The sequence below is a fragment of the Anabas testudineus genome, chromosome 16, assembly GCF_900324465.2.
Source record: "Anabas testudineus chromosome 16, fAnaTes1.2, whole genome shotgun sequence".
Classification (NCBI taxonomy): Eukaryota; Metazoa; Chordata; class Actinopteri; order Anabantiformes; family Anabantidae; genus Anabas; species Anabas testudineus.
Window position 1 is genome coordinate 14,556,261 of NC_046625.1, and position 17,390 is coordinate 14,573,650.

Sequence of the window (17,390 nt, forward strand, 5' to 3'; positions counted from 1 at the left end):
TCGTCAGCGCGAGGTGCTTGGAGCTGTAGATGGATGTATCTGTCAATGGCACTGATTTGCTCCACATTACAGTGGACAGATTGTCATAAAATCAGCCTCCACTCACACCCACGTCTATCTTCCACTGCCTCTTGTCACTCATCCTCTGAAATGTACTGTAAGTCTCGATGATAAAAGGTTAGCAAATAGCCAAGTTTTCACGCTCTTTGTGGACATTAGGAAGAGCAGAGCTGAAGCTATTAGCGGCGGAAAAGATAATGTGCCTCTGCTGCTCTCTTTGAACTTTGCAACTGAGCTTACTAATGCAGCCTGTCCATCACTGCTATATCACTATAATGGGATATTTACACAGAATAAACACCGTAGTAGCGTATACATCCTAATGAGGTGCATGCTATTGTGTTTTGTTATTTGCATGGGTTATCTTTGGCTTGCTCCTCACTCTCACTGGACCTGTATTCCTCCTGAGCGGTCACTGTGTTCTGCTGCTCTGAGCTCTGTTAGCCTAATACCAGCCAGCACTTGGCTTTACAAATGAGGCCCATGCTGTTACCAAGGATACCAATTCGTCTGAAACCTCAGACCCGTTAGAGTCCGCACAGCGATCCTCTCCAGCCGTCGACTCTGTTTCACTCCGCTTCCCCTCTACTTTACCCAGTCCTTCCACTTGTGTGCTTTCATCTCATTTCTCTCTCAGTGAGCAGGAAACCGCAGCCGAGGAGCTAAAGCGGGGGAAAAAAGAGATAAGTGAAGGAGACGTCGCCTTGAGTCGACAATGATTCATATAAAGACAGTGAATGTTAGAGGGGGGCAGTACAGAGGGATGGATGAGAAAGCATATAGAGGGAAAGTGACAGTAGATTGTGATATTGTTAAGGAAATTGTGTGAAAAACAACTTGCAAAGTAATTTGCAGCGAGCTGTCTCCTATGAAACTGTCACATCCTGATCTTCATTCTAAGCTGAACCTCGCTTTGCATTTGCTTTTACATTATATAACAGCTGCAGTCACATAAATTGCAGTCTGCATACATTAACTACAATGTGTAATGGATATGAGATCTCAGCAGGGAACATTTTATCATATTAGGGTCAATGTGTGTTACAGAGCCCAACATTATTTTGCTGAATAAATTACCACCTAAAGTGAATATTCTTTTTACTGCTGTGGTTTGCATAAATCCTCCAGTCACATGTAGGACAAAGTAAGCAAAAGCCAAACTCTCCATATGTCTGTCATCCTTTGTATCATTTGAAATCTTCGTCAACTCACAATATGTTTTTCTTACTGTTACTTAACTTTTTTGTGACGTCAAATAGCTTGTTTTGTTAACTTACTGTATTTTATTAGCAAATATAATTAAAACGCCAATATTCACATTTACAGAAAATATTAGTATAGTAAATATTGGTATTTTTGCATTCAAAGCCCCTAACTGCATTCACAGGTGCTGAATCCAATGGGTTGGGATGCTTTTGGACTTCCAGCTGAGAATGCTGCCATTGAGAGAGGTCTCGACCCAGAGGAGTGGACTAAAAGGTACATGAAATATCACGTCTGTTCTCATAAGCCTTCATCATTTATACATAGCCTCAGGGATGTACATGGTTTCCTGGGAGCAGGGATTTAAATTAAAAACGGACAACTATCAGTATGGAGCTACGTTGTATGTATTCTAGTATTACAAGTATCACAAGTAAACGAGTTGTACATACACAGTTGTGAATATGATTTAAGGTAGTTGCTATTTTTACCTTGATAGAAATAATTACAACGAAAAGGCAAATTTACATGGCTTTTCACCAAGGTCCTTGGATTTAATCTGACGGTAAATGACGGTAAACATTTGCATATACAGTGGTGCATGAAGATTTACAATGTTCTAATACTACTTTTCTGTATAAATATGTCATTAAACATAATCAGATTTGTAGTTCTGAAGTCATAAAACAAGAAAAGGTGAATCAAGTTAAGCTCATGAGACAAAAAATACTTTTTGTTCATTACAGTTCATTTAAGAAATGATCAAGGAAAATGATCCATTCTTAAATATTCATGTGTGGTAAAACTAAGTGAACCTCTATAGTTAAAAATTTATATGAAGGGGAAATTAGGTTGTTTCAGTCAGTGGGATGATCAGGTGTGAGCCTGGTAGACCCTGTTTTATTTAAAGAAGAGAAATCTAGGTCCACTGTCACCACTGTCACCTAACCCAGTATTGGTGACCAGCAGAGATCACACTAAGAGTGGGATGTAATAGTCCAGGATGCCACAAGGAAACCCAGGGTAGCCTCTCTTGCAGTGTCCAATATCAGTGTCAAAAAACACATTTGCTCAAGAGCACGTGCACAAGCCAGGAAGGTTTTAAGGTTAAGAAGATTTTGTGGACAGCTGAGACCAAAGTAGGCTTGAAGGAGCGCTACATTGGACGACTTCCGTGGAAGAATGTTATGCCATCTGTGAATGGTGATGGTGGCTTCCTTTCTGCGATACAGCTCTGGCTTCTGATTTGTACAAGCACATTGTGCAGGAAAACATCATGGTGTTCATCCACAAACTGAATCTCATCAGCAAGTGGATCGTGCAGCAAGACTGTGACCTTAAACACACAATAAATTAAATGTTTTCGAATGGCTGACGTGACCTTACAGAAATGTCGTGGACGGATCTGAAGCTGAACGTTGATAGAGAAACCAACCTGGTAGGGTTTTACTGAGTTGAAGCTGTTCTCTAAGAAGGAATGGACTGAAATCTGTCCAAGCTCATGTACAGTTATTGGAAACTGTACATGAATTTCTAAGTTAGTTAAAGTTATTGCTGCAAAAGAAGGTCACGTCAGTAAATCCAGGACATGTATTCACATTTGTCTCATTTGTTTAATTGGGTTCCCTTTATCTAGCTTCAGGACTTACATGAAAGCCTAATCACGTTTCAGGTCATATTTCTGCAAAACTCTCTAGAGTTTACCAGTTTTCAAAGTGGATGCAAGTGCAAATATACAGTTTTCACTTTTTCTTTGAATTAATTTATACAAATGCAGAAATAGCCTGATGAGCATCAGGAATGTTAAAAAATAGCCAAGACCCTAGTTAATTAATGTTGGGAGGGACATCTTCAACACTAGGGGAGAGGGCAGGTGTTTAGAGCCTCCAGTGCCCCTCTGCACACCCTAATGTTGCTCTTTTTTTCTCCCCTTCTCAGCAACATAGAGTCGATGCGGGAGCAGCTGGACAGTCTTGGCCTTTGCTTCAACTGGGACCGGGTGTGTAGATAAAAGAACCGCACATCAAACTGCGATTTTGGCATCTTTTAGACCTGTGTGTCTCACTAGTGCATATGTGTGAAACTGGCTTTCCCTGACAGGAAGTGACCACTTGTCAACCAGACTACTACAGGTGGACACAGTATCTGTTCATCAAGCTGTTCGAAGCAGGACTGGCGTATCAGAAAGAGGTAAGAATGACCTTATGTATGAAAACCATTTGGAATTTCATGATTTTCTGCATTAATTTGTCAAAATGTGATCTGATCTTCATCTAAGTCAAGAGGATTAACAAATATAATGTGCATAAAATAATGAATTAAAAATTAGATCTTTCATGTCTTTATTGAGAACAACCATAAAACCTCATAATGCTAGTGGAAGAAGCATGTGAACCCTTGGAATAATAACTATAAAAAGCTAACTGGAGGTGTTAGCATGCCTGTCTATGAAAGGACACCACGAAGGAAGCTCTTCTTACTTAAAAGAACATTGCTGCACGCCTGAAGTTTGCAAAAAAGCACATTGACACTGAACAGCAGTATTGGCAAAATGTTTTTCCAAAAAGATTGAACTAACACACACAGCACTACATCTGACATAAAAAGGGTTATTGCATAGCATCATGAAAACATAATCCCAATCGTAAAGTGTGGTGGAGGAAACATCGTGATTTAGACCTGTTTTGATGCATTAGGGCCTGACCAGCTTACAGTGATTGGGGCTAAGATTCCAAGTGCATCAAAAAAATCTTCACCATAATGTTAGAATGTCTGTACGTCTGCTTGTTCTCAATGAACGACATGAAATATTAGCATTTTTTGAGTTATTATTTTAGGCACATTATTTGTTAATTGACTTAGATGAAGATCAGATCATGTTTGATGACAAAATAATGTAGAAAACAGTGAAAGTTCAAAAGGTTCACATACTTTTTCTTGCCACTGTAGTTAGAGGAGCATCAATGAAATGAAAAAAGAGCTTGTTAGACTCCCTTTGATTATGTTTAACGAAATAGAATGAAATTGCCTTTGGTATGTCTATTAAATTAAAGCTGCTTCCTAAGCTCTGCATTTTCATTTTTGTGTGTTTGTGTGTGTTATACAGGCTGTGGTGAACTGGGACCCCATTGATCAGACAGTACTGGCTGATGAGCAAGTGGATGAAAATGGTCGCTCCTGGAGGTCTGGCGCTTTGGTGGAGCAGAAGCTGCTCACACAATGGTTCATCAAAACCACAAATTATGCCAAGGTATGGCTCTCTACTGTGTGTGTGTGTGTGTGTGTGTGTGTGTGTGTGTGTGTGTGTGTGTGTGTGTGTGTGTGTGTGTGTGTGTGAGAGAGTGTGCGTGTGTGTGTGTGTGTGTGTGTGTGTGTGTGTGTGTGTGTGTGGTTTCATAGTATTTCATAGTGTTTCAAGTATTCAGACTTCTTCCATTTATTGTTGATTTAATTGTAAATGGATAACATTGCCCTTTTGCTCATCATGCTATACTCAGTAACCATGTGAAAACAAATATATAAAAAATCTAAAACTGGACCGTGAGTGGTGGACTGCAGTTGCATTTTTGACACGTTAAGAAAAAGTAAATTTTTTATTTATTTACTTTTTTTAATTCTAAAACATTTTCTTCACTCATCATTATATTAGTGTGGGTTTCTGGGCAAAATGACAATTTTGTCAATTAAAAATGTATCTAAAACACTGAGTGTGCAAAAAGTGCAGAGGTCTGAAAACTTTCTCAAGGGACCGTATGTGTACGTGACAAGAGTTGTCTGAATGGCTGGCCTGCAGCTTCATATGGGATAAAATGAGCAGTGGACCCCTGTGATAACAATCATGGCTGACACTTCAGTAGCAGCAGCTGCAGCCCTGCCACTCTGGTTCTGCAATCAGACCCCTGGAGACCATCATTTGTAGACTGGCATCTCCTGAACAAGGCCAGCAGAGTCTGGGTAATACCACCAGGCTGCCTGGCTGACTGATGAGCAGCCTCCACCTTTACAGCACATAGATGAACAGATCTGCTGCAGGGGGAAATTACCCCCCTCTGGACCTATATCATTCACTGGTTTATGCATTATAGATGCAGTGTGCATATGTATACATTATTAGGCAAGCATGTGCGAACACATGCAAACTGCACAAAGCCTTCAGTAGCTGGACACATATGATCAGAACCAGGACAAAAAGAAATTCATTATTTAAACTTGCTAAAATCTGGCTCAAATTATGTAAATGTCATGTTTCTGGTTTCTAGAGCTGCAGGTAAATATGAATTGAATTATCCTTTAATCAGTTTCATCTGTGAACTTGCTGAAAGAATCTCCTAAATCCCAAGATTGCTTGTTTTGTCTGATTTACAATAATATAAAAAAACAAAACAGAGAAAGATTGAGATTGCTGGTTGAAAAATGTCTTGAATGGATTATCAGAGTAATGGCAGAGGTTTGTTGATTTTTTGGTTTTCAGATCGATTTGATTCAGTTGAATTGATTAGTTATACTGGTGTTACGAAGAGATCATAATTAAGTTTCTCTGCATGGCTTTTCATAGTGTACTGAAAGGAACTAAACACTGGTGCCTGGGAGGTGTGAAACCTCTATGAAGAAATTAGAATTATTGCTTTGAATGGTGACGATAAAAAAAAAAACGTGATTTTTAAATTATGGACTAAAACCTGCTAAAACACCAATTTGTCCTCTGATGGTTCATTATCTTCCTTGACAATCTTGTTATTTTGATTAAAAGAATTCCCTTTGTCCACAGTCAGGCGTAAGAAGAGTCACCAATGCTGTGTCAGAGGTGTGAGTGGAGGTGGAAGCAGCCTACTGTGACAATGTGTTCCTGCATTTCTAATCTTTTTTTTTTTTTTTTTCTTGACGAACAGAGAAGTGGGAAGAAAGAGGAAGGTGTTAAGGAAAAGAAGTGAGAAAGACAGATGGAGAGCCAGGAGGACCATGTCAAACCAGAGCGAGCCACATTAGGAAAAAAGTGCTGTAATTGGACTGTGATTTCCTGCGTATGCGTTTCTCTGCTCGCCTGTACACATGCTCCAGTCTGTTAGACAACATTAACTTCAGACAATATTACAATGCAATATTCAGCTGTCATCAGTTCAGCTGTCAGGTTGCTCCACATTGCACTGTGAGAGTTTTCTCCATGAATCATAACCTTATTGTTTCTCCCAGGACACAGATGACTGCATCTTATTACTAAGATGGATTTTTTTGATGTGGAGTTTGCAGGACGCCAAATTATCACGTGACAGCAGTAGAGTTTTCAATTTCATGCATAAACACACTTGTTGCACATCTGCCTATTACACCGCACTGACATCCAAATGATTCACAAACACATTGTTCTACAGCAGTGCTTTTCAAAATTCCCCCTAGCTTCTATAATGTTGTGTCATTTAGGCACGTTTATCACAGGCAGCATGTGACTTTGAGGTTCCTGGTTCAAATATCTGTGCCAGCTCAGAAAATGCCTCCACTTGCATGGCTGCATTGTGTAATTTTTTTTTTTTTTTTTTTTTGCTAGAAGTGCACTTGGTGTCTCTCACACACGATCCTTGGTTATTGCTATACCATGCTTTTCTGGCAAGCTTTTTTTTTTTCTTAGTTGCCATGGAGACTCCTGTCCTTGCTGTACACTTGCAGTTAATCCTGCTTCTGTGCCAAACTATATTTCTAGTCCAGGAAGGTAAAAACATTTACTGCCTCGTGCTTTAAAGCCATTATTATCTGTCATTTCTTTTTTTAATGATGGTAACACATTTACGGTGTCTCCTCCAACGAGAGCCTCTCAGTCATGCTGACACACATTCGCTGGGCTGTGTATCTCTTTTCTTCCACTGTGGAGCAAATCCATAGCTAGTGATGACTATAGTCCGTGTTTACGTTTGTATGGATATCGCTGCATACTGAGCGGCACCGTGAGGGGGATTGAGAGTAATAGGTTGTGACAGACTGAAAAGGAAATGGGGAGTTTGAACATCTCAGGCCTCGGCCCAGCTGTGGCTTTTTGGCCTCAGCCTCTTTGATATGCATAGCTTCCTTTATTCACGCACAGTAACTGTTGTTACTGAGTATGTGTGTGAGAGTGGGAGAGTGTGCGCGCTTTATGGTCGATTGCTTTGTGATATCGAGGAAAGTAGGGCGAGTGGAGGTCGGGATTTTTAAAAATCCCTCTCTTGTCTGCATAAGGTGACCTGGTTGGCTCTGCTGCTTTGTCAAAATAAATTGGCTGGGCTCTGAAAGAGCACTGACTTAGAGTTAATTGCATTATCTTAGTTGCTTATGAGGAACTGGTTGCGGCTTTAGAAAAAAATATCTTCTTTCCACAGTAAAGTGGGAAACTGGCTCTTGCTAAGTATAAAGCGTGTGTCTTTGTTTCTGTATCTCTCCTCAGCCACTGCTGGATGCCCTGGCAGACCTTCCAGAGTGGTATGGGGTTAAAGCCATGCAGGCAAACTGGATTGGAGAGTGCACTGGCTGCTACTTCGATTTTAAACTCAAGGTGAATCTCTGCTCGCTTTTTAATCATCTGCCCATTCTTGTTTTCGTTCAGTCTGTTTTAACCATCTATCTGTCTACCACTCCATTCTCCACAAGCACGTAGTCCCTGCTTTATTTTCTGTTTGTTTGTGTTTCTTTGAAAAAGGCTGGTACCAAAACATGAAAATCTTCACTACATTGTTCTCGTTGTGCACATATAAACATCTGCAAGCCACAATTTTCCCCAGACATGTCACAGATTAGTTTGTATTGAGTTTTCAGAGAGGCTCTACAGTCTTCACACGTCTGTCATTTCAAACTGAAATGGTAACAAAAAACCAGCTGAGAGCCCTATGAGAACCCGTATTAAACCGCATTTCTTGGAAAAAGAAACAAACATTTTAAGAAGTCTTTATTTTCTAGAGAAAAGAGGGTTACAGGGGATGTGAGAGTAAATCTTCCAGTCATTGTGCCTTTCTGACAGATTGCATAATTCAAACCATAGGTTGTTAAGGTAATTGGGTGATGGCTTGTCTTATATTACATCATCACACATTGTTGCAGGAACTCATAACTAAATTATCCCCTCAGGGAGCTTAGGATAGAGTATACTGTATATTAAAATGTATTTTACCACATGGCACACAGCAATTACCTGAGAACTCCGACACTGTGGCCTGTGCAAGTGGCATAACAGCAACACAGGTTGCATACATCTCCCAGTCCCAAGACTCAGCGTATTGAATTGATGCTCAAAGTAGCAATTTATTCAGTCTAAAATTCAAAATATTATGACATGTCTTATGCTTGGTACTAGAGCCCACAATCAATCTTAAAACAACCTTACTTGGTCTGATCAACAAACAAGACTACAAATTCCATGCTCTATGTGGCTGCAAGTGCATGTTTCACGGTAGAATTAAGTGTCAAAGAGGTTATTGGAAAGCACAAGATAAGGGATCGATCGGGAACATTTCCTAGTCTTTGACTCCCTTGGAATACAGTTAAATTCATCATTAATATAAAAGGTATGTGGCCCATGTAGGCCGTCCCCAAGAACCTACTGACTATGCGTGGTCACTCAATCCTAGAACACACATTCACTTTACTCGGGTGGTTTCCATTAAGGAAACTGTGTGACTTGTGGTGATTTAGGTGAGTTACTTTAAAATTAGTGAATACTCATCACATCACTTATTTTTATCCACTGTCCATCCAAAAACAGTCACTACCTGGATTTAAATCAGATAATAGGTAAGAGCCTTCCACTGGATAATTATTTTTCTGCAGGCAACAAGGGTTTTAATCCTAACTGATGCAGCGAGTAGCTTCTCATATCTTAAACAACCATGTTAGAAGACGCATCCTGTGGTCATAGAAAAGATCTAATTTTATAGAATCCTGATTTTACTTTGACATGTTGTAAATGTTGAGAGAGATTCCCTCATGCGTCATCCCTTATTTCTCAGGTGAATGGGGAGGAGACAGGGGAGGTTTTGTCAGCATACAGCTTCTGTCCGGAGATGGTGTTCGGAGCAGCTTACCTGGCCATTCTGCCCTCGCACAGGCTGCTGCACGGAAGCAGCTCAGTCCGTCCAGCCCTGGAGAAAGCCTTTCACCCAGGCAGAGGTAAGCTTCACTTCACACTAAGCCATGTGTTTAGGTTGTTTGTCATCAGATTTTTCTTTCTTTTGGGAAAGACACACACAGATTTTCTTCTTATCATCAACACAATTATTTTTGTGGGTTTTTTCCCACAGTTAGACTGTCACCCATCTACACATCCATGCTTGTTGTGATCCCGTGCATGTATTATGTGTTCTTGGCTAAATAATGTCTAATTAACAAAACTGGTTCAATATTGATAAAAGGCTCCTCACATGAGGATGAACTACATGTTTTTCCATCTCAATAAAGATTTGTACTATAATCTTTTAAATATAGTGGGACTTTGTTTTTTTTAAACACTATAGTCACATAGATCAGTTGTTGTAGCTGTAGGTAACTGAGTATGTGTTAAATGGGATTTCCCTTGAGATTTTGTCTGTCTCAGCGGTGGATGATTGTTGATAATGAGCTAAAAAGGGAAGCAGTGCTGCCTCCCTCACAACTCCCGCCCTCTGCTCTCCAGACTGCTTGACAGAAATCAGTGCTCTAAACCTGTTCACTGGCCACGAGGTTCCCCTGGTCATTTCACACAAGGACGGGTTTGATGGATATCTGGACACTGTGATTGGTGAGTTATTGGTGTCTATACTCAGGAAGTCATTATTTAGGTGCAATTTGAACTGATACATATATATTAATAGAATAAATAACTAATAAAATACTAATATGCCTCCTGATTCAGTTATTTCACAAAGCCAAAGAAAGATAGATGTTTTAAGAAGGCATCATGTACAAAATTGACTGGCACAGCATTACTAACATCCTGAAAATCCACGTTGCCTGTGCTATACAGTGTTGTTGTTGTAATGATGTAAAAGCCAGTGGGTGTTTGTCTCTCATAGCGTCAAGGTGGAACCCAAGAGATGGTTAACAATTTGTCATATCAAAATATGCTTAACACCACCACAGGGAGGGATTTATTTATTCTCTAAATACATCGGTTACATTTGTCTCTTTGTTTGTCCTCGTTTGTTTGTCCTCGTTTGTTTTTTTTGTTTTACTTTTACTCTGTGACATATTGATGCTTCACCTGCCTATCCAGGTATCCCAGACTATAGTGAGGAGGATCTGGTTGTGGCCAAAGCCATGAATCTGAGGTGGACCACGGTGCTGAATAACCATGAAGACGGGACACAAACTTTGATCAACTCTGAGGAGGTGAGCAACGTTGACTTTGACTGCCACATGTAAAGATTGCATTGATATAAGTCCTTACATGTTTCTATATACACTGAAATCATGAATGCCCTTTTGTCTTGTTTTTATCTGTAGTTCTCAGGCCTCACCAGAGAGAAGGCATTTGACTCCATTACCCAGAAGGCCAGAGAACAGAAGGTTGGTGGCCACCTTACCAGCGATAAGCTCAGGGACTGGTTAATATCAAGACAGCGGTACTGGGGCACACCGATCCCTGTGGTGCACTGTGAATCTTGCGGTCCAGTTGCAGTACCCAAGGAGGAGTTACCGGTTACTCTGCCAAAGCTACCTTCTCTCACAGGAAAGGGGGCTTCACCTCTGGAGGCGGCTCATGACTGGGTGAACTGCAAATGTCCCAGGTGGGAAAACTGCAACACTGCAAAGCATTATTTAAAACGTATGTCTGATGTGTTCCTCAATACTTAAATTTGTTTTTGTAAATGCTAGTCGCGACAGTGAATTTTATCTCTAAAAGGACTCCCGGCACACTCATCTTCCCCTTTCAGTTTCCTCTCTGTGATGTGAAGATGAGCCCAGATTGGCTCTCTGCCAGGTACAAAGGAGTCAAAAGTGTAGTCGCTAATAGCCGACATATGTATGTACAGTTTTATAGCAATACAAAAATAAGAAACAGATGGCTGCACATTAAGGTTCCACACTAACATTTTGTTAGTCATTTAATGTACATAAGCCTTTCTCGTCTTTTTGATTCTACAATTTTCTAGCGATGAATGTGGGACAGGAAAGAATCTCTCAACCAGAGGCTACTTAGCTGCAGTTCAGGATCTGTAAACAAATATAGTTTATTTTTTTGTTCAAGTTGGAGTTTGCCTTGCCCTAAAGTCTTTGCTAGACTGTGAGATGATAAACTACAGCCAGAAGACAGGAAGCTGTTTACAGCCGTTAATGAAAGTTAACAGTATATTAGCTGTAAACAGAGATTATCTGTTGTGTATTCCTTTGAAAAGACTGTCATCAGTTTGCTCACCACCCTCTATAGCTGGATACTCCTACTTCTTTGGCAGCACTTGCATATAGTTAGACGTCTATGCAAATGATGCTAAATGCACCAGATAGACTGTCCTCAAAATTACGCCTTAAAGGAGTAGTTCCTTTATTTTCGTTTTTCACTTAGACACAAGGTAAATCTGAAGGGTCCTAAAACTAATTTTAAAGTCTTATCAAAGTGAGTGTGTGAACCCTTTAATAACTTTACCTGCTCATATGCATGAAGTCTGCTCAGTTGTAAACCCTATTTGCGCAGTGAGCAAACCACCTCTCTGAACTTCCCATGAGCCACCTCCCGAACCACCGTTATAGCAAATCAGGTGCCTCACTCAGCTGTGTGATGGTGTAAATAGGATGCAGAGAGGGCGGGGGGAAAGTGTTATTTCTTTTTAGCACCACTTAGGCAATTGGGGAAATGCTCCTGGTCATTATGATGTTTGTGGAGTGAGAATTGAATTATGTGTAATCCCTCTGAAGTGACAGCCTCTCCACCGTACTTCCTCCATTTCCTCAGGAGCCCGGCATCGATATAAACAAGTTGGCTGTCAGGCAGGCCGAGAGGACTGACATCTTTACAAGAACACAGAGCACTGAGGCCGAGCCTGTGAATTGTGTGATTAACACTTTGGTTCTGTTGGGGTTATGTAATGAGAGGCATCTTTGACAGGAGCAGCACGAGATGGTGATGATGATGATGATGATGATGATGATAGATGTTACATAAGCCGGCTGTGCCTCAAGAGATACATCTGCATACTGTACATGCACACACATGCACACTTTAACCTTTTGTACACAGGTGCAATCACACACACACACACACACACATACACACATCCCGGTGAATGTGTCTGAAAATGTTTGAGAATGCAGGATGTGTATTCAGCGGATGTCTTCCCTTGTCCCTTGCTGACATGGGAATTCCTCTCTGAATAAGACTAATCACTGTCACGGCACCATGTTGATTAAAACAGTGGCCTACTCAGTCGCAGATGGCACAAGTCATCAGATTGTGTTCACTCGCTTCCACAACACTACTATAATTCCACCGATCAGCAGTGATTGATGGCTCTAATCTCGAAGACGCCGTTAACTCCCCTCTTCCCATCTCCCCTCCGTTGTTAAGTGTCTGTGAAAATTTGTTCTCTTCACTCATTGACTATGTCCAATTAAAATTTGAGTGGAGCACAGACGAGCAAGGATGATGACGGATGGAGGGGGAGGCTCAAATGGAATTTTAGCTGTCCTTGAGGAAGTCATTTCCTGTGCGCTCATCTCGTCACACACCCTCTGCTGCACTGTATATTGGCCTGCCAACCGAGTCCTTCGCTGGCTTAGCTTGGGAAAGGAAAGTGTGTATGTATGTGTGTTGTTCCGTGGATTCCCAGGTAAAGTGAGGGACCACTCAGTCACAGCACACGCACATTCACAGGCAGCTGGTCAGACACACACACACACCAGATGGAGGGCTATGTTCTATGGGCAGAGGGCTTTCATGGAGTGGGCAGCTGCCTCTCTTGTCTCATCTGTTTGAGAGCCTTTTGGCTCTTTCTGGCTCGTCCAACAAGCACACAATTAAAAACACACACTCATGCACACATGTTGCTTTAGATTTAGTTACCTACCTAGTTTTGTTGTTAGGCTTATTGCATTGCTTAGAGAAGGGCCATCTCTCCACAGAGGATACTGTCTCACTGTTGCTGGTACCAGCTGTCTGTCAAATGATCATGCTCTGGCCCGTGATTGGCTCGTCTGGTGGGAGAGAGGAGGGGAAGACTCATAACTTGTTTAAGCAGAATTTCTATGTACTAGTTTTTGTGAAGTTCTTATTCTTGGATTCTTTTGTGATGGAAAGAGATTCATTATACTGCTAGGCTTTCATCATATGAAATAACACCTGACTTCCAAATACTAACCTTGCTACACCTTAGACTTGTTGCTAGGCAACCTCCAGCTCTTACCTCATCATCACAACCTTATTATAGACTGGTATCGTAGGTGGTTGAGGGGTTTTTCCTCTTCGCCAGTGTGTGTGTGTGTGTTTGCGTGAGATTAAAACTATTTTAGAAATGAATGTTTGTATGAGGGGACAATGACAGACAGACAAAAAAACAGAGACATCCCATAAGGTCCAGGAAACGATACCTGTTCTGCTGCACAGACTGAAGCAAAGCTGGGAGCTGCTTCTCTGTTTATCTTTCTGGCACACTGATTTTAAATCTGTTGAGACTCATTATAAAATAAAAGGCAGACACTTTCACTGTTCCATTAGGTACTTTAAATATGAATCCACAAAACACTTTCCAAAAACGCTCTTTTCCCATGTCTTTGTGATTGTCCTCTCCTCCCTTGCAAAGTGATGTTGGCAGATTTGCATCACATACCCAAGTGCTGTTTGGCTTGGAAGGAAAGGGACACGAGGTGGCATTTCCAACACAAACACATGATCATGTGTTCAGCCTGCCAGTTTGTTCCCTGTTAGCACAGCCTGTTAGTCAGGGCACAGGAACAGCACTCTGGTGCCAGTCTGGCTTCAGCTGTGCCTCTCTATAGGGACATGACCCCGACAGCCAGATGGAGCCAGCTTTACACTCACTCACATAAATCACGTAATGTGCAATTCCTCTAAGCATACAAACAAGGATTGTTTTTTTCTTGTTTGTTAATTTGTCCGCCTAATATTACTTTTTGTGCTGCCTCTGCCAAACTGTCCTTCTGTCTGTGTGTCCTGTCAGGTGTAAGGGCCCGGCGAGGAGGGAGACTGACACTATGGATACATTTGTGGACTCAGCCTGGTATTACTTTCGATACATTGACCCTCATAACCCAGACAGGTATGAACAGCCTTCTCTTGAGGCTTCATGTATTTTTATTTTCATCCATAGTAGACTCAGTGAATCCACCAAACACAAGCTTATTTATTTACTTTTCTTCTTGCATCTTTTTTTTTTTTTTTTTCACACTGACAGATTTTAGCACAAATTGTGCAGAAACCTATTTTCAGCCTCTGTGCAAATAGAAATAAAACAAAAAGAAGAGAAAGTTGCACGAGTCAAACACATAATTATACTCACTTTAAGATCAGCAACTGTTTCTTCCACTTGCCTGTTTCAAACATGCATACACTGCCTGGGTACACACATGCACACACTTGTCTGGAAGTTGCATTCTCTGCCAGTAGAGATTATGGAGCCATGCTTGTCACCTGCTGGGATGGTGGCGATATCCTGAGCTTAACAAAAGAGATTAATTTCTCAGTGCTCTGACCTTGCCGTAAAGCTGCTTTAAAAGGGAGAGGGACTGCTCTCCCCATCACTTTTCTTAGCGGGACAGATTATGGCACAACAGAAAAAGCAATTACACTATTTGTGCATTTCTGTTGGCCTGCTGAGCCTTCGGTGCCGAAAGGGAAACGGAAATAGAAAATAACAGATGCTGAAAGTACCCAGTAAGAGGAGGGAAATGGGAACGCAGTGTTATTTAGAAACGTGTGTGTGTCTGTGTGGTTAGTATTGGTGTTCCCTGGCCTGATGCCAACAAACAGGCAAAATTATTTTCAGCCTCTTAAGTGCATAATGTGGTGTGAAAGGTGACGCACACAGATAGCAGTCTGCCCCAAAAAGCATCATTACTATAGGTGGAATCCCTGACCATCACACTAACTGCATACTGATGCTGCCTTGTTGATGTCTACAAATATCTGCTCTCAGATATTTTGCTTAAAACTTAGCACGGATTACATTTTCAGAGCTAAACTTTAAACACGCATTACTTCAGTGTGGTTTTTCCTGTTAGTGTAAATCCAGTGAGAGACAAGAGGCTTCTATGAGCTTGTTGTGTCAGCTTCAGCCTGCCCCCTAGAGGAAGTGTGTGCAACATTTTTTTTTGTCTTTCATACTCTTACTTGCTAATTAAAGTAATAATAATAGCAATGATACATTTTATTTATGCACACCCTTCAAAGCACTGGTTCAAAGTGCTTTACATGGGAAATATGCAATGTATTAAAACATTTAAGACCCACAATTATAGAGGAGATAAATTTGGCAGCCTTCTTAAAACCAGCTTTCCCTCTGCAGGCCTTTTGAACGCCACTTGGCTGATCACTGGCTGCCTGTGGACGTTTACATTGGAGGAAAGGAGCATGCTGTCATGCACTTGTACTATGCGCGCTTCCTCTGTCACTTTTGCAAGGACCAGGGTCTTGTGGCACACAGGTACAGTAGCACAGAGCACTTTATCCACTTGTGTTTGCATTTTGTGTCGACGATAATGAACCCTATTTTTGTCTTTCAGGGAGCCTTTCCAGAAGCTGTTGGTTCAGGGTCTGATTAAGGGCCAGACTTTCAAACTGGCAGACAGCGGCCAGTACCTGAAGAGAGAAGAAATAGACTTCTCAGGTACCTATCTGAATCTGCCGGTTGTGTGCCAGTGTTACACATATAATAGATGTGTGAGGACAGGGCTTCCCTTTGTGTGTCTCTGTCATATAAAACAAATAGGGAGTAATGACAACATTCCTTGTTTTCATTGTTGTTTGTAGGAGCACCAGTATCCCAGCTCACCTGTTGTGATGCTGGTAGCAATCTCTATTTTTGTGCTTTGTAGCTCTTCACAGATCAATGACACTTAACCAGCTCCAAATATTTGAAGTCTTGAAGAGACCCATGAGATTTCTTACAAATAGATTCAGCTCAAGGATTAGCAGCTTGTCTATTGCTTGGTAACAGGATAAACAGAGGATTCTGGTGGTTTTCAGAGAAAGGGAAGCTTGCATCGACCAGACTTTACATATTTTTCACTTGTCTGTTTTTTACTAATTGCCATTGAATAAGAAGCCATAAAAGACATTTATTTATCAATTAAGTCTATTAAATTCAATTAAAACAAACTAAAACAATAGGTGGTGACCGGACGAGCACTTTGGGAGACTGTTTCTGATCTCTGATTCCTAACCCGCCTCTAGATAAGGAGCCAGTGACGTTGGGTGGTGGTCGTATTGAAGTAACGTGGGAAAAGATGAGCAAGTCTAAACACAACGGTTTGGACCCCCAGGAGGTGATTCGGCAGTATGGTGTGGATACAGTTAGACTGTACATCCTCTACGCTGCACCGCCTGAACAGGACATCCTCTGGAATGTCAAGAGTGAGCTGAGATGTTACGGCAAATTCTAATGAGTTGTTCATAATTTTAAAAGGTTGTTTCTCTCGCAGTATGTTAAATAAATCTCTTTGGGGTTTTTCTTCATTACTTCAGCGGATGCCCTTCCAGGGGTTCTGCGATGGCAGTCTCGACTGTGGCAACTGGTGACAAAGCTCAGGGCGGCACGGCAACTTGGAGACATGACCACCCCATCCCTGCTGAAGAAAAAAGAGCTGGCAGAGACCAGAAAGATCTGGGAGAATAAGAACTATGCTATTCAAGAGGTATCAACTCCATAGGCTCAGGCTGGCTGTGATCTCATGGTAGCTTTATTTATCATCAGTCCTGGCCAGTAGGTGTCATTAATGGGCCCATTTTCAAAATCTGAAGTTTGTTTTTCTTGACTGAAAAAGGCAGTTTACCTTTTGCATCTTTGTTTTTGTGTGTTATGTGTTAATGCCCAGTTTCAAATAATTCATTTATTTTATCCTTCTAACTCTGCTGTAATTTGTATGCTTGGAAGGCATAGTAACATGTTTTTTCTCAGTTGCAAAGTACTATATAGTACCATAGTCCATGATAAGTCACTCATTAACACGTGCCAACAGTACAT

General features: G+C 41.2%; 1 protein-coding gene across 1 annotated transcript in view; it reads left to right on the plus strand.

Annotated features, from left to right (window-relative positions):
* lars2 (leucyl-tRNA synthetase 2, mitochondrial) overlaps window positions 1–17,390 on the plus strand; it is a 29,025-nt gene that overhangs the window by 7,556 nt on the left and 4,079 nt on the right. The window contains exons 4-17 of the mRNA XM_026372072.1: window positions 1,448–1,539; window positions 3,202–3,262; window positions 3,364–3,453; window positions 4,370–4,513; window positions 7,676–7,783; window positions 9,231–9,390; window positions 9,893–9,997; window positions 10,472–10,587; window positions 10,702–10,985; window positions 14,370–14,468; window positions 15,714–15,851; window positions 15,931–16,034; window positions 16,601–16,780; window positions 16,892–17,061. Coding sequence (XP_026227857.1) covers window positions 1,448–1,539; window positions 3,202–3,262; window positions 3,364–3,453; window positions 4,370–4,513; window positions 7,676–7,783; window positions 9,231–9,390; window positions 9,893–9,997; window positions 10,472–10,587; window positions 10,702–10,985; window positions 14,370–14,468; window positions 15,714–15,851; window positions 15,931–16,034; window positions 16,601–16,780; window positions 16,892–17,061 — 1,851 coding nt within the window. The remainder of the gene's footprint in view (window positions 1–1,447; window positions 1,540–3,201; window positions 3,263–3,363; window positions 3,454–4,369; window positions 4,514–7,675; window positions 7,784–9,230; window positions 9,391–9,892; window positions 9,998–10,471; window positions 10,588–10,701; window positions 10,986–14,369; window positions 14,469–15,713; window positions 15,852–15,930; window positions 16,035–16,600; window positions 16,781–16,891; window positions 17,062–17,390) is intronic.